The sequence below is a fragment of the Nannobrachium achirus genome (assembly GCF_963921795.1).
Source record: "Nannobrachium achirus genome assembly, chromosome: 18".
In the NCBI taxonomy this organism is placed as follows: Eukaryota; Metazoa; Chordata; class Actinopteri; order Myctophiformes; family Myctophidae; genus Nannobrachium; species Nannobrachium achirus.
The window spans coordinates 8,992,001-9,016,162 of record NC_137825.1 but is presented as its reverse complement, the minus strand read 5'-3'; the positions used below and the strand labels follow the sequence as shown (position 1 = coordinate 9,016,162).

The following is a 24,162-nucleotide window of genomic DNA, read 5'->3' as shown; positions in this document are numbered from 1 at the left end:
TTTCATTTTAACCATGATAGATTCATTAAAAACACCCATTATAATTATAATTTATTTTTGAAGCGGTGAAAACCGCTTCCAATGAGTAGGGTTGGGACCCGAAACCGGTTCTTTTTAGGACCCGGTTCCATGATAGCGGGTCCAGAACCGGGTCAATCATTTTTGCCGGTCCGATTCTCTTAACGGGTCTCATCACCGCATCGCGGTAAAAGAAAAACACTAGCGATTAGCGAATCGCAAAGGCCGCGATTCTCTGCAAAGTAGACCTCCCAAGGAATATGGAGACGTTTTAATTTTTGAAATCCCTTCATAATTGACTGTGCAATGATCAAATCAAACCGTGGTGTCTGTCCTTAAATCCTTGTGCATTGATTAAAAGCTGCCATTTGTCCTAAGCTGAAAGTGAAAGTAACTTCCGTGCAACGGTGGCTCCCCCTCCTCGTCCCACGCACACATGTGAAGTGTCTTAGGGTGCTTTTTTTTGCCTTGATGAAACTTAAGCAAGGCAGCGACATACAGTACTTTCTTCCTTGACAATAATGAGAGGCAGACAATACCATTACTGACATTTTGCTGAATATAAAAACGTTTTATATTGCTAATAAGCAAAGTAAAAGGGAATCTTTTGGAAACTTTATGGGTCTGTAACTCAGTGAATAAATGGAACCAAATGGACCTGTTCCATTTTTACTCTAATATTGTAACATTTAATATAAATTGGGGTCCCAGTGATATAAATATAATTAAATGGGTATCTGTAGCCTAGTGTATTTAGAAATCCTAGTTCTAAGTTCAAACTAAGCCATATTGTAAAATAAATATAAGAAATAGGCAAACATTTTGAAAATAGCCGATCTACAAGCTCACAGCGCTCAAACACATTTTATTGAGGACTCATAAAACTTTTCTGGGACCCGGGACCCATTACATTGAAAACCTATTAACATCACTGCTAACTACTGTTTGAACGCCCATTAGGCTTATGTAAACAACTACTGTTAAATGGTCTCAATCGTTCATGTTTTATTTAGGAAAAAAAATCATAAAAAAAAAACATGTTGGACTCATGCATACAGCCAGACTACCTAACCGAACAGTGTTCAAGCCAAGTGAAATGGGTGCAGTAATTTAATAAAGCTGATTTTCCATGGTTTAAGTTGTGTGTATTATGTAATTGTATAATGGATGATAGAAAATATGAAAAAATATATATATTGGAACCGTTAAGAGAACCGTTAGGAACCGGAATCGTTAAGAGGGAATCGCTAAGGACTCGGAATCGTTAAAATCCTAACGAGTCCCAACCCTACCAATGAGTGGCTTTGTGTGTATCACGCCCATATATGGTGATCTCAGTCCAGAATGAACAGGGTTTTTCAAAAACACAATGTATGTCACCTCATGTCCATATATGGTCACTCCAGAAAGTTTGTGGGTATAAATAAACAGGCTCTAGACTTGTCTCAGTGAACCCAAAATTCAGTGTTTCTTAGCGGTTTACAGATGAAGCATGCGGAGAAAAAGGAAGCATCGAAGAAGACCCAAAAATGGAATAGTACCTATACAGCTTGACACCTCTGTCTGGAACAAGGTCATATCTGTGACACAGTTTGTCCTATGTGCACTACTGATGGCCAGTTGGTTGCTGAAGATCAGGGAGATCCCAGAGGAAGAGGGCGTCCTGGTGCTGAAGAAGAGTAACTTTGACGAGGCGCTTCAAACTCATCCCAACCTGCTGGTGGCATTCTATGCCCCGTCGTGCGTCCCCTGCAAGGAGCTGGCGCCAGAGTATGCCAAGGCAGCTGGCATGCTGAAGGCAGAGGGCTCAGATATCCGCCTGGGTAAAGTAGACGTCACAGCGGAGACGGAGCTCCGCAATGTCTCGATGATCCCGACCATCTTGTTCTTCGAGGGAGGAGACAAGGAGTCATACAGCGAGTACCATTATGGTGGTAGTCAGGCTTATGACATTGTGAAGTGGCTTAAGAAACGCACAAGCCCAGCTGTTAACCACCTGGCCAATGTCGCGCAGGCAGAGTCTATGGTTGCAAACGAAATGGCGGTCATTGGCTTCTTCAAGGATGCCGAATCTGAGGACGCTAAGGTCTTCGTTAGAGCAGCAGAAGTCATATATCAGGGCATAGACGAGGTCATCCCATTTGGGTTGACCTCTGATGACGAGGTGTACTCAAAGTTAGGGGTGTCCAAGGACGGTGTTGTCCTCTTCAGGAAGTTTGATGAGCGTTGTATCTTTGATGGAGACCTTGAAGAGCTTACCGCTGTCGACCTCATGGAATTCATTGAGGCCAACAACCAGCTTCCTCTGGTCACCGAGTTCTCAAAGCAGACTGCCCATAGGATTTTCAATGCAGATGTCAAGTCCCACGCCTTCATGTTAATGTCAAAGGCTGCTACTGACTTTGTGGACAAAATGGACCAATTCAAGAAGGCAGCAGAAGGCTTCAAGGGCAAGATCCTGTTTGTCTTCATAGACACTGACGTGAATGAATGCGAGACCGTTGACCTGAAGAAGGAGCAATACCCCACCATCCTTCACTGGGCGCTTGAAGACGGGACGATGGCATCCATGATGCCAGAAAATGAGGCCATCACCACTGAAAACATTATCAAATTCTGCACACTCTTCACCGAGGACTACCTCAGAAGCGAATACCTCCCTAAAGACTGGGACAAAAACCCTGTCAAGGTCCTGGTGGGCAAGAACTTCAAAGAAGTCGCCTTTGACCCCACCAAGAATGTCTTTGTGGCTTTCGTTTCACCCTGGTGTGGACTCTGCAGACAACTGGAACCCGTCTGGGACAAACTGGGAGAGCAGTACAAGGACAGAGAGGATATCATAGTGGCCAAGATCGACATGACAGCCAATGAACTGCTGTCGATTGAGGTTCACAGCTACCCAAAGTTTAAATTCTTCCCTGCGGGAGATGTCCAGAAGGTCATGGACTACTGCGGAGAGAGAACCCTGGAGGGCTTTACCAGATTCTTGGAGAGTGGTGGCAATGAGGGTGGCGTACTGGCTGAAGAGAACCAACATGACGACTTATAAGGAGGGGGGCAAACAAAGGTCAAGGCGTAGGCCTACCCACCCTCAGGCACTCTTAACCTGGTCTGCCCACAACATCAAAAGCAGTTTTGGTTGCTTCCTCATTGGTTAAAATGTAAAAGTCCATATATGGGTATTCCCCGGAATCCCTTTTTTGCCCATACATGCAGCGCCGGCGGACTGTATACGCAGACTACGCAGTCTGCGTAAGGCCCCGCCGACCAAAAAGGCCCCCACCGCCCCCTCCTCTGCAGAAAAGGACTAGTGCTGCACGGTTAAAAGTTTTCAAACCAAAATCGCGATGTGAAATCTCGTGATTAGCGAATCGCAAAGGCGGTTTCTCTGCAAAGTAGACTTCTCAAGCAATAATTTTAGAAATCCCTTCATAATTGACTACCCAGCCAGCACGCCCACATGGGTCCTGCATGGGTACAGGGTGGGCTTCCCTACATGGGCCCCATGTGGGAATGTCCGCGGTTTCCACAAGGGTCCCTCGTGGGTTAGCCCACGTGGGCTCTGTGTGGGTTCTACATGGGCCCTGGGTGGGCCCCACCTCGGCAAATGTATATGGGACCCAGGTGGGAGCTGCTTGGGCTAGCCTGTGTGGGCTCTAGGTGGGTTCTACATGGGCCCTGGTTGGGCCCCACCTAGGCAATTCTATGCGGGAACCATAGGGGATAAACGTGGGATCCAAGTGGGTTCAACCTTGCTCCTAGGAAGATTTTAATGGTAGACTAAAACAGTGTTTGACATGAACTGTGTTAACCGATTTAGTGCCATTCCCGAGATGTCTCGCGAAATTCCCTTTGATGTTCGCAGTGCCAATCGCGAGATGTCTCGCGAAAAGTAATATATTACTGTAACGGCGGTTATCCTATTGGGTACATGCGCGGATGGTCCCGAGACGATCTCCCTCGCTGATTTATCATCATCACGGATCCACGAGCACAAAATAGTAATCCCATAACATTGAGGCAGACGGGGAATCTCATCTTTAATGTCCATTATCTTAAAACAACACTTTCAAAGCGAGGATGGAGGCAGATGCTCGCTTATATAACACATGTTGAAAAGCACCGATCCGATCCGCCACGTAAACAATGATCAATTCCGGTGAAGGACGTGATGACGTCAAACCGGAAGTGTTTACGCTATGGACTTCTGGCCTTCAAAATAAGACAACGGTCGTGAATGCAGCCTGAGGGTGGCATTGTGGACATTTTAATCCGTTAATTTCAGGTGCACAAAATGGGTTAATTATTGAAACACCTGAAATACATTTTGGATGAAAATAGACAATATACTGTATATTTATTTGACAACGTTATTACAAAAATAAACAAGATAATAAAATACGATATAGATAAAGATAGCAGCAGCATGAAGGCAAACAGATCAAATGTGCAAGTGTACATACAACATCAGTGGTTTTTGGCTAGCTTTGGTGTAGACGGGAAAAAGAGCAGACTAAGTACAGAGTGAAAGGTCAAGTGTTTTAAGTATTGACGGTTCAAGTGGTTAAATATCTGAAAACACAAATTCACATGAATCCAAAATACACTGATGATTGTGCTGTCAAACAAGGAAACTATTATGGAATCTATGAACAGGTTGTGCTTCATTCATCTCTCTCTCAACTAAGGGGTCCTTGGCCTGAAAACGTTGAAGGTCCCTGCTCTAGAACAGTACTACTGTAGCGTCACGGCCGGGAGGCGAACCCGGGACCCTGATTTGCCAGGTATGCACGCTGACCAGTCAGCCAAAGTGCCAGGCACGTTGGTGAGAGCCAACGCACATACCGTATAGCCTACAGTCGTCCCCTCTACCTGGAAGCGCAACCACGCGCGCCGGCCAGGATCTAAAATCGACTTTGAAACCGGGGGGTTCAAACGCAACTCAGGGGGGAACAGTCGTAGACTACTAGCCGGACAGGTCTGCACCGCCGCCGGGGATGAATACTTCCCCTCTGCACCGCTGCCACCAATGTAGCGTCACGGCCGGGAGGCGAACCCGGGACCCCGATTTGCCAGGTATGCACTGACCAGTCAGCCAAAGTGCCAGGCACGTTGAAAAAAGGATAGGTGTTTTCATTTAATCTAGTGTGTGCATTACCGCTCCCTCGGCGGCGGCTCCCAGGGCTCATCGGCGGCTGAGACGGCGCGGCTCTGTCTTTTATAGTGGCGTGATCGGGACCGTCGGGTGGCTATTAACCCCTTCATAGTATCGAATCCCGCTTCGGGAATGACTTTTTTTTTCTTCTTAGACCATTGGCCATACCCAATGCGTCCAACACTTGAAACAGTAGGCATACCCAAAGCGTCCCCTCGTCCGACGCATGACAGGGCATCAGACAGGTTGCCATGGTTACACATTGAATGTTGAAACCCCATATGTGAAGATACCCGACACATCTCGCTAATTCTGACCTTACAAGCTCCATATTTGGATACAGATGACCTATAACTCCATATATGGAGTTATAGGTCATCATGCTGACATCATGATGACATCATGATGACATCACATCCTGAATAAATTAATTAAATTGCAGAGTCTCCATCAGTCCACCAGCAGCCACGCCAGGTGAACTCTAGCATCTCTCTCCGGGGTGAGACAGTACGCCAACTGAAGATGGTAGAAGATAAGAAGAGGAAAGACCATCATCCTGGACTACTAGCACCAGCAGAACCTGGTGAAGACCATCATCCTGGACTACTAGCACCAGCAGAACCTGCTCAAGACCATCATCCTGGACTACTAGTACCAGCAGAACCTGCTCAAGACCATCATCCTGGACTACTAGTACCAGCAGAACCTGGTGAAGACCATCATCCTGGACTACTAGCACCAGCAGAACCTGCTCAAGACCATCATCCTGGACTACTAGTACCAGCAGAACCTGCTCAAGACCATCATCCTGGACTACTAGTACCAGCAGAACCTGCTCAAGACCATCATCCTGGACTACTAGTACCAGCAGAACCTGCTCAAGACCATCATCCTGGACTACTAGTACCAGCAGAACCTGCTCAAGACCATCATCCTGGACTACTAGTACCAGCAGAACCTGGTGAAGACCATCATCCTGGACTACTAGTACCAGCAGAACCTGCTCAAGACCATCATCCTGGACTACTAGTACCAGCAGAACCTGCTCAAGACCATCATCCTGGACTACTAGTACCAGCAGAACCTGGTGAAGACCATCATCCTGGACTACTAGTACCAGCAGAACCTGCTCAAGACCATCGTCCTGGACTACTAGCACCAGCAGAACCTGCTCAAGACCATCATCCTGGACTACTAGTACCAGCAGAACCTGGTGAAGACCATCATCCTGGACTACTAGTACCAGCAGAACCTGGTGAAGACCATCATCCTGGACTACTAGCACCAGCAGAACCTGCTCAAGACCATCATCCTGGACTACGAGGTCCAGCAGAACCTGCTCAAGACCATCGTCCTGGACTACTAGGGAAGAAGCAGCAGCTGTTGGGACTAATTCTGGCTGTAATATTGTTGTTGTCCATGTGTCCTGCTCACTGTAGCGTTGTGGATAATTTACTCAATTCTCACTGCCGCCAGTTCATCTTCCAGGCGGATGGCCAATTTTACGAACCAAAACTCGTAGATACAAAGGGAGACCGATATCAAGCTATCTGTCAGTATTATCTGGATGAAGCAAGATTTGGCACCATGTATGACGTACAGAATAGAATTCCTTTATATTGTGTATATACTTACGACACGACCAAAACCACAGAGAAAACAAGGGAAAAAACATGGATGATTGAACCACAGCTTGGATATCCGAGCCATTCTATTAATATGATGAGACTCGGGGACCTAGAAGAACAACTTGCTGACAGGTATAGTGAGGAAGAGATATCAATTGAGGAAGAGATATCAATTCAACTTGGTAAGCAACAGGCGCTTTTTGTAGACTACTCGAAAGCAAGGCAGACTGTGACTGGCAAGAATAAAACCAAAGGACATGTGTACTACAGAGATGCAGCTCAAACTGCAGCGGCAAAATTGAGTACCCATGCACTTACGAATATTCGGCCTCAAGAAGAAAGTCACAATACACAATGGAATAAAGAAGCTGAGATCCTAATACTCACCAAAACACAAAAACATTGCAAAAAACTAGGATATTTTGTGAACGGATTGGCACCCTCCCAGGATGCTTGGCTGGATGACACTAAGAGAGTCAATGAACCCAGGAAGTCTTTTACTGTGGTTTGTTGTGAAGACAAAATGCCCGGCAAGAATAATGAAAAGAAGTATTTTTCCATAGCATACGTAGGTTCTTTTGAGGAACCACTGCAGGACCCCCGTCAACCATTAACAATACAAGAGATGGGTGTGCGTGAATTGGAAGTTGATCTCAGCCAAGACTACAAATACGACGTCCAATTGTTTGGAGGTTTTCCTGGGTGTTATAATGAAGAAGAGGAAAGTAGCCCACCCGTCAGAGTCTCTGTCCAGACTCATAAGAAGGTGAAAATGCCAGAGTCTGTTATGATACAGGTCCCTGATAATGACATAATTAATTTCATAATCAAACTGGCCATGGCCATGGCCATAGCTTCATACCTTAAGAAATAGAAGGTCCTGAGTTCGATTCCCGCCGGGGGACGCTGTGGGTGCTGGGGGCGTGGACTACTAGTACCAGCAGAACCTGCTCAAGACCATCATCCTGGACTACTAGTACCAGCAGAACCTCATCAAGACCATCATCCTGGACTACTAGTACCAGCAGAACCTCATCAAGACCATCATCCTGGACTACTAGTACCAGCAGAACCTCATCAAGACCATAATCCTGGACTACTAGTACCAGCAGAACCTCATCAAGACCATCATCCTGGACTACTAGCACCAGCAGAACCTGCTCAAGACCATCATCCTGGACTACTAGTACCAGCAGAACCTGCTTAAGACCATCATCCTGGACTACTAGTACCAGCAGAACCTGGTGAAGACCATCATCCTGGACTACTAGTACCAGCAGAACCTGGTGAAGACCATCATCCTGGACTACTAGTACCAGCAGAACCTGGTGAAGACCATCATCCTGGACTACTAGTACCAGCGGAACCTGGTGAAGACCATCATCCTGGACTACTAGTACCAGCAGAACCTGGTGAAGACCATCATCCTGGACTACTAGTACCAGCAGAACCTGGTGAAGACCATCATCCTGGACTACTAGTACCAGCAGAACCTGGTGAAGACCATCCTCCTGGACTACTAGTACCAGCAGAACCTGGTGAAGACCATCATCCTGGACTACTAGTACCAGCAGAACCTGCTCAAGACCATCATCCTGGACTACTAGTACCAGCAGAACCTGCTCAAGACCATCATCCTGGACTACTAGCACCAGCAGAACCTGGTGAAGACCATCATCCTGGACTACTAGTACAAGCAGAACCTGGTGAAGACCATCATCCTGGACTACTAGTACCAGCAGAACCTGCTCAAGACCATCATCCTGGACTACTAGTACCAGCAGAACCTGCTCAAGACCATCATCCTGGACTACTAGTACCAGCAGAACCTGGTGAAGACCATCATCCTGGACTACTAGTACCAGCAGAACCTGCTCAAGACCTGGACTGCTGGGGGCGTAGTCCCTGGCCAGCCGGGGCGCTTGATGGAGGGGAAAGGAACTGGTTGGAATAACGTCCGCACCGTGCAGGCCAATCGGCCGCTCAAAAAATCCATAATAGCCAGATCGCCAGCCAATGGGGTTTTCCCCTCGCCGACAAACCCCAAAATTCCGACTCCTCCCTCAAGCGGTCCGCCTGTGAGAATCCCCCCCCCCCCCCCCCCCCCCCCCGCCGCCGACAACCCCTCCCCCCGGACCAATGGGGAAGCAGGGGGGGGGGTTTTTGGACGTCCCCCGGCCAATCCTTTGTCGCGGGGTTCCCTATTAACACATTGAATGCCAAGGTTTCTGGAAATCAGTCAATAGCCCCAGCCTTCTGTGAATTGTTTTATTTTTATTTTTGTTTATTTTCTTTTTATTTCGTTCATATTCTAAGCTGGGGAACAATGGACCGTAAGAGGGGGGGAAGAAGGAAGAAGGAGGGGAAGAAGGGGGGAGAAGAAAAAAGAGAAAAGGAGAGAAATCTTGAGGAAAAAGAAGAGAAAGGATGGTATTCTAACTCAGCTTCATGTAAAATCCCAATGCAAGCAATTATGTATCCGAGTATTTTCAAAAAGCACTGAGATGTTAAACCTAGCTTTTCCAAAAAGGTCGCCGGTTCGATCCCAGGTTTAACCAAAAGTAATCTGACAGTAACAAGTGCTCCTGCACTGTGTTAGATCATATTACACAAATGTGATATAAAATTAAAAGTAAATAAGTGTCCAGCCACAACAAGAGCAACTAGAAAATATTGTTCCTTCGGAACAATTGTGGGCTCGCTTCAAGCCAGAAAACAATGTCTATAAAAGTACAAAATGTACTATCCCTGTATGTAAAATTAATGTAAGCGAATAAAGTGATAAAACAACAAAATATGCTCCAGATAATAATAGTGGATTGTGCAGGTGAGATACAATACCAGTAATAAATTAAAAGCGCATATTATTTAAGTTTTTATTTTTCACTAAAATAGTGTATTACAAAAGTACCTACATTTTATAATTAAGTAAAAGTATCAATACTGCAATGTAGAATCACTCTGTTACAAGTAAAAGTCCAGAATTAAAAGTACAAAAGTATTGGTATCCAAATGTACTTAAAGTACCAAAAGTAAAAGTACAAAATGTTTGAAAATAGCAGATCTACAAGCTCACAACGCGTCGCACTGCAATGCGTTGTGAGCTTGTAGATCGGCTATTTTCAAATAGCCTTGGTATAACAGGGCTAAAGTGGTTTATGTATGTTTTAAACTTTAGTTATTGCTTTGTAGATTTTGATTTTAATAGTCCAAAACATACATTAACCACTTCATTTAATACCGGACTTCTACTTGTAACAGAGTATATCTAATTTGCAGTGCTACTGCCTACTGATACTTTTACTTAAAGGTTAAATGACATTCTGTTTTTACCAATCATAAAAGTCTTTGCCCTGGTCCTAAAAACATGTTTTAAAATGTTTAAACTTGAAAATCCACTCCATGGAGCCATGGTGTCTCTCTCTGTTTAGGTGTCATGAAAAACGGTCTGTCACCTGAAATACTCTAAACTCACCACCAGGGGAGCCTCTCTCTCCCACTCATTCTAACAAAATAAATATTAGTAGGCCTATAGTGCAGTAAGTACATGTACTTGAGTACAATTTTGAATATTTGTACTTTACTTGAGTATTTCCAATTCTTATACTTCTACTCCACTACATCTCAGAGGCAAATGCACTTTATCTCTCCACTACAATCATTTGGAGGCTTTAGTTACTAGTAACTTTGTAGATTTTGATTATTAATACAAATCAATCACTTATCACTTCAGCCCTTATAGGCCAGCGATTCTCAAACTACCCAAAGTGGCCACACACACACACACACACACGCACGCGCACGCACATACAGATCTGCGGCCCCCCTCCAACACACATAGATGCGTGCTCACATTTTTGTTGCTTTCGCACAAGACAGTGGCTGTGACACAGACACACACACACAACCATGGCAGCTAAAGAGGCTGAGCTAAGCCCTGGCCTGAGGCATACGCGTCTGCATGATCAGCGGGGAATTGTGTCAATACGAGCCGAGGCGCGGGTGTTTTTCTTACCCCGGGAACGATACATTACCGGAGCCCTGCGGTATGTACCTTCGCAGAGTTCAATGTAGACCGTCGGCGCCGCAGTAACGTTCAGCTCCGCTCCGCAATGCAGACAAACGTCATGGTCCTATGTAGTCTAGTTATAGCAACATATTTTGGCTAAATGCCTCAGTTTAGAGAAACACCTATTGCTTGTGTTATAGCGTTTTACTGTCTGCTCGCTTTTACTGTCTGTCTGTGTGGGTGCGTTGTGCACGTCGGTCACAGCAACGACAGAGAGTGTCGGTAAAAGGAGGGAGGGAGGTTCCACTTAGCTCTACCCCGGGGAGCAGGGCACTCAGTAGTCGGACACAGCCGACACAGAGTGTCGGTAAGAAGGAGGGAGGTTCCGCTGTGCGCAAATACAAAGTGATTTTCATTATTTCACTAAAGCATAAACGGACTACTTGATATGAAGGATATTGATCTAAATAAGATATTTGAATGGATAAATGTATTTTATATGCCCATATTTACAATTAAAGGACAATAATGTAAGAGGTCACTTCCTCAAACTTGGGCTGTGGAGAAATAACTCTACGAGAGAAATACAGACAGGGAGACTGGGAGAGAGGAGGGGGGGGGGGGGGGGGGGTGAATAGACGTCGACGTAGGAGTCCAGCAGCCAATGAACTGCGCGTTTGAGACTCATTATAGCAGGAAAACCACTGCATGTCAAAAGTTGCGTTTTTTTTGGTGTAATTGAGGCCAGGAAACATTAAAAAAAGCAAAAAAAAACTCAAAATGTATTTTTGGATGTCATGTCCACTTTAAGTAAATGAGAAAAGGAAAGTATTTCTTCCAATAGTGACACAAAGTTCTATGGGGCACCAGTTTTCGTCAGTCCACGTTGTTCTACGGGAATGCACGTGCGCAACACCGTAACTCGTGACCTATCGAAATTGGTCGGCTAACTGTGCTAACTGCTTCATGTGTAACATCATCAGTGTTTGTGTAACTTCAGTCAGAAGGATAATCTGACGGTTCTGACAGGCTTAACCGCCTCGCGTTGTGAGCTTGTAGAAGAGCAACAATAGAGCAACAATTCCAGTTGTGTATACGATGCCTGCGTTAGCCTGCAGCTAGCGCTAGCTAACATTAGCGTTAGCCGTTAGCCACTGCTCCTCATAATAAACAGCCAGCGCTAGCGTGAAGCTAACGCTATAGCGTATCTCGCAGCTAGGCCACTAGTCTGTAGTAAAACATAAAGCCCCGCCGTTCTCGAACGCTTCTTGCCTTTTGTGAACATTATATCCAAAAAGTAAAGGTCCTATGCCGGTCTCTCATCTGTTTACTTCATAAGCTTGGAAGAAAATCGAAGCAGCTTGTTGAAATAAGGTTTATATCGCTCATTTTGTCAGCCGGTCCTTTGTTTTTAGAGACGCTACCTCCCCTGGTCACGTGGTATAGACAAAACGAATAATAGTGGGGAAAATAATGCACCGGCTGACAAAATGAGCGATATAAACTCTTTATTTCAACACGCTGATTGAATTTTCTTCCACGCTTGAAAGGAAACAGTTGAGAGAAGTGTATAGGACCTTTACTTTTTGGACAGAATGTTCACAAAAGGTAAGAAGCGTTCGTGAGCGGCGGGGTTTTATTTTTTACCACAGACGAGAGGCTGAGATGTGAGATACGCTGTCCATTACGAGAAGATCTGTGGTTTTTCCCGCAGGACAGAGAAGGCAGCTTTTCTTTTCTTTTTTTCCCCCCACGTTTTCTTTGTGCGTCCGAGAGCGACTGAGATCACAATGTATACATAAAAAATATATATCCTTCCAGAATACTGTCTTCAGCAAACCGTTAACATTAGCGAGATGAAGTTAGTTACTGTGTGTAGACTGTTTACAAGCAGATAGCAGGCTGTATGGGCGTGCTGAAATACGAGACAATGCATTCCTTAAACCAATCGTGCTCCCGTGAAATCGCTATGCAAATCTAAAGAGCTCCATTCTCCGCCTCCTAAAACAGCAGTAAAACTCTCCCAAAGCAAGGCAACTTTGCTACAATAATGTTAACATTTAGCGACCTTAACAAAGATATCTTATGGAATGAAAACCCTCTTCTATATTCAAGCTGTTAATTATACACAAAAACGAAAAACAAAGAACATTTTAAATCAATCTTAATTTCGCATTTCCTGACTTTTAAAATTGCCGACATTTGGACGGTTCCTCCAGCATCAGTCACATATACATATAGCACTAAATCCTCCGCCTACCCCCCAAATAAATATATAAATGAATAATTAAAAAACCTGCAGCACCTATAGTTCCCACAGCTATGGCCGGAGCCACCGTCTGTGCCAAAAAAAATCACATTCACTTTCACTTTCAGCAGTGCTGCAATGTGCGGGTATTTAGGAAGCAGAGAAAGTCACCAGAGTTTCATTTGATCATTGTTTAGTCAATTATGAAGGGATTTCTAAAATTATTGCTTGGGAAATCTACTTTGCAGAGAAACCGCCTTTGCGATTCGCTAATCACGAGATTTCACATCGCGATTTCGGTTTGAACACTTTTAGCCGTGCAGCACTAGTCCTTTTCTGCAGAAGCCTTACACAGACTGCGTAGTCTGCGTATACGGCCCGCCGGCGCTGCATGTATGGGCAAAAAAATCAAACCTTGGTTCGAAGTAAAGCGGTGAATCTTAGTATAGAATTGTCTGGAGAGCCGGTATGACAGCCGGTATAATAGGTTTTAAAAAAATATATAAAAAATCCTGCTTGCTGGTCTCTTAGTTGTTTGTCAACTGCATCCCTCAATAATTATTTCAGTTTCCCAGGTCTGTTATCTGGCCCTGTTATCTTTGTGGCCTACTACATTTTTCAACTCGTTTGTGGACTACTATGCTTTGGGTCTCTCAGTTGTTTGTCAACTGCATCTTTCTGAATCCTGCTTGCTGGTCTCTTAGTTGTTTGTCAACTGCATCCCTCTATAGTTATTGCAGTTTCCCAGGTCTGAGGTCTGAGGACCAGCAAGCAGGTATCTTAGTTGTTTGTCAACTGCATCCCTTTATAATTATTTATCGTTCATTCTAGTATAACTGTTTTTAATTATGTTCACTAGTTTAGTGGGCACTCCATGGTGTCTCAATAGCTTCCAAGTAGTCTCTCTATGTCTATTTCTCAACTGTTGTACAGTTTTCCTGATCTTTATCCCTGATCAGTCTTTGTGGCCTACTACATTTTTCAACTCTTTTGTGGCCTACTAAATTTACCCGACATCGTTCTGGTGATGTCGTACAACTGTTTCATTTATCCGTTTCTTGCCGTTTCCTCTGCTTCTTCTGGTAGATTTTCAATGTATTTACTCTTGTCTGCCTTAATGCTCCTTTTTACCATTCTGTTAGCATCTGTATATTCGTATTGTGCCTTGTACAGGCATGCATGTACAAGACAGATAAAACCTGAAGGCCAAATTATCATGTGAAGCTTGACCAATCCTCAAAGTATCCATTCATCTGACCGGGAGGGACACCGCACACATATTCTGGACGTACAGGACAGATAAAGCCTATTCATTCTGAACTGAAATGACCATACATGGACATGGGACACACATTTTGCTTTTTGAAAAAGCCTATTCATTCTGGACTGATATTCTGCACGTACAGGACAGAAAAAACCTGTTCATTCTGGCCTGGAGTGACCATATATGGACATGAGGTGACATGCATTGTGTTTTTGAAAAACCCTGTTCATTCTGGACTGAGATCACCATATATGGTAATTAAACGGACATTCTGTTTTTGAAAAAGCCTGTTCATTCTGGACTAAAATGACCATATATGGGCGTGGGACACACAAAGCCACTCATAGGAAGCGGTTTTCACCGCTTCAAAAAGGGATTCCGGGGAATACCCATATATGGACTTTTACATTTTAACCAATGAGGAAGCAACCAAAACTGCTTTTGATGTTGTGGGCAGACCAGGTCAATAGGCCTGGGACGAAATATCGATATGGCGATATATGGCGGTATTACCTCCCGCGATAATTATCGATAAATTGCCAGCAAATATCGTTTTTTTTTTTTTTTTTTCAAAAAATTTCTTTTTTCATTTTTTTTTACCCCAAAACATGTAGTAGGCATGATAGCGATCGCAAAATTGTATGTTTAACCCCCCTAGCAACCCCATCTTTCAAACATGGCAGCCATCTTTGTTTACATTTTAGGAAAACATAATGGCTGCTATCTCATGAATGCCTGAACGGATTTCAATGTGGACACACGTGCATTATCTAGGCATGGGTGTGCATGATCCGTGCACTATGAATTACATGGAAGTCTATGGAGACAGTTTGGCATATGAGAGTACGAAGGTATTGTTAAATGGCAGCAGATGAGTTAAGAGGAGGCACTTTGCATGTATGCACATTTTTTACATGTGTCAATCTTATTTTAAGCTATGTGTTTCTTGACAATTAGGCTACATTTTCACTAAATGCGTTTTAGTTATGGATTGATTAGTTAGTAGGCCTACCCATTGTTGTGCTGGACAGACAAATTGTGGGCAGTTTACAAAGTTGCAGTGTTTGTTTGAGGATGCAAGATTAATTTACTTATTAGCCAATTTATAAAACTAGAAGCTGGGCATCTAGAAGCTGGGACGCCCTTCGGGCGGCCCAGCGTCTAGTCGGCGACCTGGCCAACTCGGAACAATGTAAATAGGGAATGAATGCCCCACCCTTTAGGACCCGTTTTGACCATCTGTCTGCGTGTGTCCATTTATGCCCATATATGGAGATATCTGTATCTGTCTGTCTGTCTGTCAGCGTCCATTTTATGTCCATATATGGAGATCACTGCAGTTATAGTTCTGGGTCCATTTTATGCCCATATATGGAGATATCTGTCTATCTGCGTCCATTGTATGCCCATATATGGAGTATCTGTCTGTGCCTCCAACTGTGTTGCAGACACAGTGCCGGTTCCCCCTTTAATGCAAACCTCATTAATACCTGTTGTCATAGGACCCGTTTTGAACATCTGTTTGCCTGTGTCCATTTATGCCCATATATGGAGATATCTGTATCTGTCTGTCTGCGTCCATTTTATGCCCATATATGGAGATCTTTGACCATCTGTTTGCCTCTGTCCATATATGGAGATATCTGTATCTGTCTGTCTGCAATCCATTTTATGCCCATATATGGGGGCATTCATTTTATGCCCATATATGGAGAACGCGCATGTCCGTGGGACGAACGGTTCTCGAGATACGCGGATTACATACATACATACACACTCACAGAGATTTTTTGTTGACTCATGTGGCGTACGTGATGTCAGAGCCTTTTATGAAGTGATGTCACAATGAGTCAGAGCTTTCGCCGATTTCCTCCGGAACAGCCTGATGTCAACAATCAACCCCGCATAAGGAGATTCCGAACGTTTCTCGCCGGTTCGGGAAAACCGCGCGTCGGGTCGGGTCGAGACCCGGCACTGCACTCTGTGCCACGGCGGGGAACGCGCGTGCCGAATCTGAAGCCGGTGGGACGAACGGTTCTCGAGATACGCGGATTACAGACACACACACAGACAGAGACTTCTCGCATTTATAGATAGATAATCTTGTAAGTTTAATGGAATACGTGTATAATTCCAGAGTTTTGCCCTTTATCGTTATTTTTCATTTTCAGTTACAAATATCGTGATATATCGTTGATGACATTTCTTGCAATATATCGAATATCGCAATATATCGAATATCGTGATATTATTGTTATCGAGAGCCTAATATCGTGATAGATATCGTATCGTGAGATAGCAATATCGTCCCACCCCTACAGGTTAAAGGTGATACACCATGCATTTAAAAAGTATTTATGTCATATTGTTTATGTCCCAAAAACGTTTTTCAAAAGGTTTGAGGCTAAATTAACACTCCTGAATAGAGAGCGTCTCTCATTTTTGAATGGCTCTCAGAGCATTTCAGCTGCAGTACCACCTTTGGCCTGAACTGCGCCAGTACCACCTTTGGCCTGAACTGCGCCACCCCCCCAAAATCCTTTTAAATTATTATTATTTATTTTTTAAATCTTTTTGAAGAAAAAAAATGTTTTGAAAAAAAAAAACTTAGCAGCAAATCCGGATAGCCTGTTTTGAGAACCCGTGGGATACTTTTAACTTTCGCCTTCTCAAAACCAGAGAAAGACACAACGGTCAGAAATGGGAAAAGTGAAATTTCACGGTGTATCACCTTTAAGAGTGCCTGAGGGTGGGTAGGCCTACGCCTTGACCTTTGTTTGCCCCCCTCCTTATAAGTCGTCATGTAGGTTCTCTTCAGCCAGTACGCAACCCTCCTTGCCACCACTCTCTGGTAAGAATCTGGTAAAGCCCTCCAGGGTTCTCTCTCCGCAGTAGTCCATGACCTTCCTGTCATCTCCCGCAAGGAAGAATTTAAACGTGGGGTAGCTGTACCTCTGAACCTCAATCGACAGCAGTTCATTGGCTGTCACGTCGATCTTGGCCACTATGATATCCTCTTTGTCCTTGTACTGCTCTCCCAGTTTGTCCCAGACGTGTTCCAGTTGTCTGCAGAGTCCACACCAGGGTGCAAAGAAAGCCACAAAGACATTCTTGGTGGGATCAAAGGCGACTTCATTGAAGTTCTTGCCCACCAGGACCTTGACAGGGTTTTTGTCCCAGTCTTTGGGGATGTCTTCGCTCATGAGGTAGTCCTCGGTGAAGAGTGTGCAGAGTTTAATAATGTTTTCAGTGGTGATGGCCTCATTTTCTGGCATCATGGATGCCATCGTCCCGTCTTCAAACTCGAAGAGAAGGATGGTGGGGTATTGCTCCTTCTTCAGGCCAATGAGCTCTATCATTTTGTCGTTCACGTCAGTGTCCATGAAGACAAACAGGATCTTGCCCTTGAAGCCTTTTGCTGCCTTCTTGAATTGGTCCATTTTGTCCACAAAGTCAGTAGCAGCCTTTGACATTAACATGAAGGCGTGGGACTTGACTACTGCATTGAAGATCCTATAGGCAGTCCGCTTTGAGAACTCGACGACCAGAGGAAACTGGTCGTTGTCCTCAATGAATTCCATGAGGTCGACAGCGGTAAGCTCTTCAAGCTCTCCGTCAAAGATACAACGCTCATCAGACTTCCTGAAGAGGACAACACCGTCCTTGGACACCCCTAACTTTGAGTACACCTCGTCATCAGAGGTCATCCCAAATGGGATGACCTCGTCTATGACCTGATATATGACTTCTGCTGCTCTAACGAAGACCTGAGCGTCCTCAGATTCGGCATCCTTGAAGAAGCCAATGACCGCCATTTCGTTTGCAACCATAGACTCTGCCTGCGCGACATCGGCCAGGCGGTCAACGGCTGGGCCTGGGCGTTTCTTAAACCACTCCACAAAAGCTTCCATCTCCGCTGTGCCGTCTACTTTACCCAGGCGGATATCTGTCTTCAGCATGCTAGCGGCATTGGACTCCTCTGGGGTCGAACACGAAGCATAGAATCCCACCAGAGTTTTCAGCGCCTTGTTGAAGTTACTCTTCTTCAGCACCAGGACTCCCTCTTCCTCTGGGATGGGATTTGGGGATGACACAGCGTAGGGCATACTGTGTCACAGATATGTCGTTGTTCGAGTCTACACAAACAATGGTGCCAGGCTGTATAGGTATTATTCTATCTCTGAGTTTACAGTTGCATGCTACAACTGTAAACTGCTAAGTAACACTGAGACAAGTCTAGAGCCTGTTTATTTATACCCACAAACTCTACAAAGCATCACAGCCTTGTGACATCACAGGTGATATCACGGGTGACATCACCGTGACACACCCATATATGGGTATTCCCCAGAAACCCTTTTATGCCCATTACGGAGATCCCTGATGTCATCAATATACATCACTGGCCAGATGGCCAAGACTTGGCCCATATCTGTGTGGCTGGTTCAGATAGGGATCTCCATGTAAGGACATAAAAGGGATTGTATGTTGTGTGATGTCACAGGAACCACTCGAACAGAATCCATTTTATGCCCATATCTGGAGATCCCTGATGTCATCAATATTAAGCCCATATCTAACAGGACTTCATATGGGAATGCTGTTGAGGAAGACAGCCCATATCTGTGTGGCTGGTTCAGACAGGGATCTCCATGTATGTGCATAAAAAGGATCGTATGTATGGTGTCAGATGTGATAGAGGTCATTATTTTCACACAACGAATAACTGATTAAGCATGTTTGTGGTCTCACAGCATATCTCCATGGATCTCCATACTGTATATGGGTAACTGGTCCGATATACATCACTGGCCAGATGGCCAAGATATGGCGCAACCTCGCCCTCTAGGGCGAGGTCGCTTGTCGCCCTGAGGCGGCTCCACCGAGTGCTTCGAGCGTCGCGTCAACGTCAACGCTGGGAATGCTCCCGTTTTAATTAATGAAGGGTGCTCCACTGCCGACGTCAATGTCAGCGTTGGACGCTCAAATTCGCCCCGGTTCTTTTTTTGACCCCATCATGTTGGTGGAGCCCTAGCCTTACTAGTAACATAGGCACCGGAGCCTGTTTAACAAAAGGCTACTGTGTCCCCCCACTTTTGGGTGTCCCTCCAGCAAATCGCTGCTGCTGCTGCTGCTGCTGCTCGCATCGCGCAGCGGTCGCCCAAGCCCATTTGGTGGGTTGTCCTCCCCTTGCTCAGTTGCCTGGTAGAGGACTGTCCAGAAGATATGGTGATCTGGTTTGGACTCATTGTCCGCAATATCAAAGGAAACAACCTGAATAGACGACTAAGCACGTAACACAGCAAAATTAGGGGAAATGTAGGGCAGGGTTTCTCAAAGTGGGTGCTGTGAGACAAGTCAAGGGTTGCCACATTATACTTTTACAATATTTGTATAATTAAACAGACACAACACAAACAAAGACGTAACCTATCCCACTGTCTCTTTATGGGTCTGGAGGTCATCCCTCAGAAACTTTAACATAAATGTAATTCCCAGTGTTCTGGAGAATTTTGGTTTGATACCAAATCCAGGAGAAATTACATCCCAGGTGTCTGGTAGAAATCCAGGAGACTCCTGCTGGATCCAGGAAGGTTGGCAAGATAATTACTACCTTTACCTTTTGAGCCTGGATCCCTCATGCCCAAACCTTTGGTAATTTTATCATCTAATCAGGCTTTTATGAATACCCTGAACAGTTTTTAATTAGCTTGATTGAATATTTAGATATTTGATGTAAATGTTACCAGGCCCTCCAGGCCCAGGGCCTCTCCCCACACACACCCATTAACTTCAAATTTCATTTTAACCATGATAGATTCATTAAAAACACCCATTATAATTATAATTTATTTTTGAAGCGGTGAAAACCGCTTCCAATGAGTAGGGTTGGGACCCGAAACCGGTTCTTTTTAGGACCCGGTTCCATGATAGCGGGTCCAGAACCGGGTCAATCATTTTTGCCGGTCCGATTCTCTTAACGGGTCTCATCACCGCATCGCGGTAAAAGAAAAACACTAGCGATTAGCGAATCGCAAAGGCCGCGATTCTCTGCAAAGTAGACCTCCCAAGGAATATGGAGACGTTTTAATTTTTGAAATCCCTTCATAATTGACTGTGCAATGATCAAATCAAACCGTGGTGTCTGTCCTTAAATCCTTGTGCATTGATTAAAAGCTGCCATTTGTCCTAAGCTGAAAGTGAAAGTAACTTCCGTGCAACGGTGGCTCCCCCTCCTCGTCCCACGCACACATGTGAAGTGTCTTAGGGTGCTTTTTTTTGCCTTGATGAAACTTAAGCAAGGCAGCGACATACAGTACTTTCTTCCTTGACAATAATGAGAGGCAGACAATACCATTACTGACATTTTGCTGAATATAAAAACGTTTTATATTGCTAATAAGCAAAGTAAAAGGGAATCTTTTGGAAACTTTATGGGTCTGTAACTCAGTGAATAAATGGAACCAAATGGACCTGTTCCATTTTTACTCTAATATTGTAACATTTAACTCATTGAGTGCCTATCCCGAATTAGTTCGGGATATATGATCGTATCACAGGGTGCCTATCCCGAACAAGTTCGGGATAAAAAAAAAAAAAAAAAAAAAAAAAAAAAAAATTTTTTTTTTTTTGGAAAAATTTTTTTTTGAATTTTTTTTTTTTTTTTTTGGACCCCATCAAATCTGGTGAACATGATTTCAATCGCGATTTTGCATGTTCCACCCCCATACAACCCCATCTAACATACAGGGCAGCCATTTTTGTTTACATTACATGTAAAACATAAGGGCGATTATCTCAAGAATGCCTGAACGGATTTCCAATCGGATTTTTTTGTTTGAAAGCTGTGAACAAACTGCACAAATCCACTCTGGATTGCATTGGATTTTTCAGAGCTCATTCTTCTCTGTTTTTTTCCCATGCATGAGGTGTGCAAGGTTTAATCATGGCTAAGTTGACGAAAATAAGGCTTCTAAAATGCTTGGTAGCCAATAGCTAACTTCAAGCTAACTTCATCCTCTTCCTGTACATGCAGTCATGCACAAAGGAAAGTGTTCAGGCAAGTCATGGCTGCAGGGCTTCTGCATATACCAGCATATCTCTATGGGATTTTCTCTGGCCACTGGGCGCCCTCTAGTGGTGAAAGGGGTGGCACTAAATGAGTTAATATAAATTGGGGTCCCAGTGATATAAATATAATTAAATGGGTATCTGTAGCCTAGTGTATTTAGAAATCCTAGTTCTAAGTTCAAACTAAGCCATATTGTAAAATAAATATAAGAAATAGGCAAACATTTTGAAAATAGCCGATCTACAAGCTCACAGCGCTCAAACACATTTTATTGAGGACTCATAAAACTTTTCTGGGACCCGGGACCCATTACATTGAAAACCTATTAACATCACTGCTAACTACTGTTTGAACGCCCATTAGGCTTATGTAAACAACTACTGTTAAATGGTCTCAATCGTTCATGTTTTATTTAGGAAAAAAAATCATAAAAAAAAAACATGTTGGACTCATGCATACAGCCAGACTACCTAACCGAACAGTGTTCAAGCCAAGTGAAATGGGTGCAGTAATTTAATAAAGCTGATTTTCCATGGTTTAAGTTGTGTGTATTATGTAATTGTATAATGGATGATAGAAAATATGAAAAAATATATATATTGGAACCGTTAAGAGAACCGTTAGGAACCGGAATCGTTAAGAGGGAATCGCTAAGGACTCGGAATCGTTAAAATCCTAACGAGTCCCAACCCTACCAATGAGTGGCTTTGTGTGTATCACGCCCATATATGGTGATCTCAGTCCAGAATGAACAGGGTTTTTCAAAAACACAATGTATGTCACCTCATGTCCATATATGGTCACTCCAGAAAGTTTGTGGGTATAAATAAACAGGCTCTAGACTTGTCTCAGTGAACCCAAAATTCAGTGTTTCTTAGCGGTTTACAGATGAAGCATGCGGAGAAAAAGGAAGCATCGAAGAAGACCCAAAAATGGAATAGTACCTATACAGCTTGACACCTCTGTCTGGAACAAGGTCATATCTGTGACACAGTTTGTCCTATGTGCACTACTGATGGCCAGTTGGTTGCTGAAGATCAGGGAGATCCCAGAGGAAGAGGGCGTCCTGGTGCTGAAGAAGAGTAACTTTGACGAGGCGCTTCAAACTCATCCCAACCTGCTGGTGGCATTCTATGCCCCGTCGTGCGTCCCCTGCAAGGAGCTGGCGCCAGAGTATGCCAAGGCAGCTGGCATGCTGAAGGCAGAGGGCTCAGATATCCGCCTGGGTAAAGTAGACGTCACAGCGGAGACGGAGCTCCGCAATGTCTCGATGATCCCGACCATCTTGTTCTTCGAGGGAGGAGACAAGGAGTCATACAGCGAGTACCATTATGGTGGTAGTCAGGCTTATGACATTGTGAAGTGGCTTAAGAAACGCACAAGCCCAGCTGTTAACCACCTGGCCAATGTCGTGCAGGCAGAGTCTATGGTTGCAAACGAAATGGCGGTCATTGGCTTCTTCAAGGATGCAGAATCTGAGGACGCTAAGGTCTTCGTTAGAGCAGCAGAAGTCATATATCAGGGCATAGACGAGGTCATCCCATTTGGGTTGACCTCTGATGACGAGGTGTACTCAAAGTTAGGGGTGTCCAAGGACGGTGTTGTCCTCTTCAGGAAGTTTGATGAGCGTTGTATCTTTGATGGAGACCTTGAAGAGCTTACCGCTGTCGACCTCATGGAATTCATTGAGGCCAACAACCAGCTTCCTCTGGTCACCGAGTTCTCAAAGCAGACTGCCCATAGGATTTTCAATGCAGATGTCAAGTCCCACGCCTTCATGTTAATGTCAAAGGCTGCTACTGACTTTGTGGACAAAATGGACCAATTCAAGAAGGCAGCAGAAGGCTTCAAGGGCAAGATCCTGTTTGTCTTCATAGACACTGACGTGAATGAATGCGAGACCGTTGACCTGAAGAAGGAGCAATACCCCACCATCCTTCACTGGGCGCTTGAAGACGGGACGATGGCATCCATGATGCCAGAAAATGAGGCCATCACCACTGAAAACATTATCAAATTCTGCACACTCTTCACCGAGGACTACCTCAGAAGCGAATACCTCCCTAAAGACTGGGACAAAAACCCTGTCAAGGTCCTGGTGGGCAAGAACTTCAAAGAAGTCGCCTTTGACCCCACCAAGAATGTCTTTGTGGCTTTCGTTTCACCCTGGTGTGGACTCTGCAGACAACTGGAACCCGTCTGGGACAAACTGGGAGAGCAGTACAAGGACAGAGAGGATATCATAGTGGCCAAGATCGACATGACAGCCAATGAACTGCTGTCGATTGAGGTTCACAGCTACCCAAAGTTTAAATTCTTCCCTGCGGGAGATGTCCAGAAGGTCATGGACTACTGCGGAGAGAGAACCCTGGAGGGCTTTACCAGATTCTTGGAGAGTGGTGGCAATGAGGGTGGCGTACTGGCTGAAGAGAACCAACATGACGACTTATAAGGAGGGGGGCAAACAAAGGTCAAGGCGTAGGCCTACCCACCCTCAGGCACTCTTAACCTGGTCTGCCCACAACATCAAAAGCAGTTTTGGTTGCTTCCTCATTGGTTAAAATGTAAAAGTCCATATATGGGTATTCCCCGGAATCCCTTTTTTGCCCATACATGCAGCGCCGGCGGACTGTATACGCAGACTACGCAGTCTGCGTAAGGCCCCGCCGACCAAAAAGGCCCCCACCGCCCCCTCCTCTGCAGAAAAGGACTAGTGCTGCACGGTTAAAAGTTTTCAAACCAAAATCGCGATGTGAAATCTCGTGATT

General features: G+C 44.7%; 3 protein-coding genes across 3 annotated transcripts; 2 read left to right on the top strand and 1 right to left on the bottom strand.

Moving 5' to 3' along the window:
* Positions 1–1,630: 1,630 nt before the first annotated feature.
* Positions 1,631–3,067, top strand: LOC308302855 (protein disulfide-isomerase-like; the record flags this gene model as incomplete). Its single annotated transcript, XM_080747173.1, has 1 exon — positions 1,631–3,067. The coding sequence occupies one exon, from the start codon at positions 1,631–1,633 to the stop codon at positions 3,065–3,067; it is 1,437 nt and encodes a 478-aa protein (XP_080603299.1).
* A 14,044-nt stretch (positions 3,068–17,111) lies between these two features.
* On the bottom strand, positions 17,112–18,428 carry LOC308302854 (protein disulfide-isomerase-like; the record flags this gene model as incomplete). Its single annotated transcript, XM_080747172.1, has 1 exon — positions 17,112–18,428. The coding sequence occupies one exon, from the start codon at positions 18,426–18,428 to the stop codon at positions 17,112–17,114; it is 1,317 nt and encodes a 438-aa protein (XP_080603298.1).
* Positions 18,429–22,409: 3,981 nt separating this feature from the next.
* Positions 22,410–23,846, top strand: LOC308302852 (protein disulfide-isomerase-like; the record flags this gene model as incomplete). Its single annotated transcript, XM_080747170.1, has 1 exon — positions 22,410–23,846. The coding sequence occupies one exon, from the start codon at positions 22,410–22,412 to the stop codon at positions 23,844–23,846; it is 1,437 nt and encodes a 478-aa protein (XP_080603296.1).
* Between the last annotated feature and the right edge of the window lie 316 nt (positions 23,847–24,162).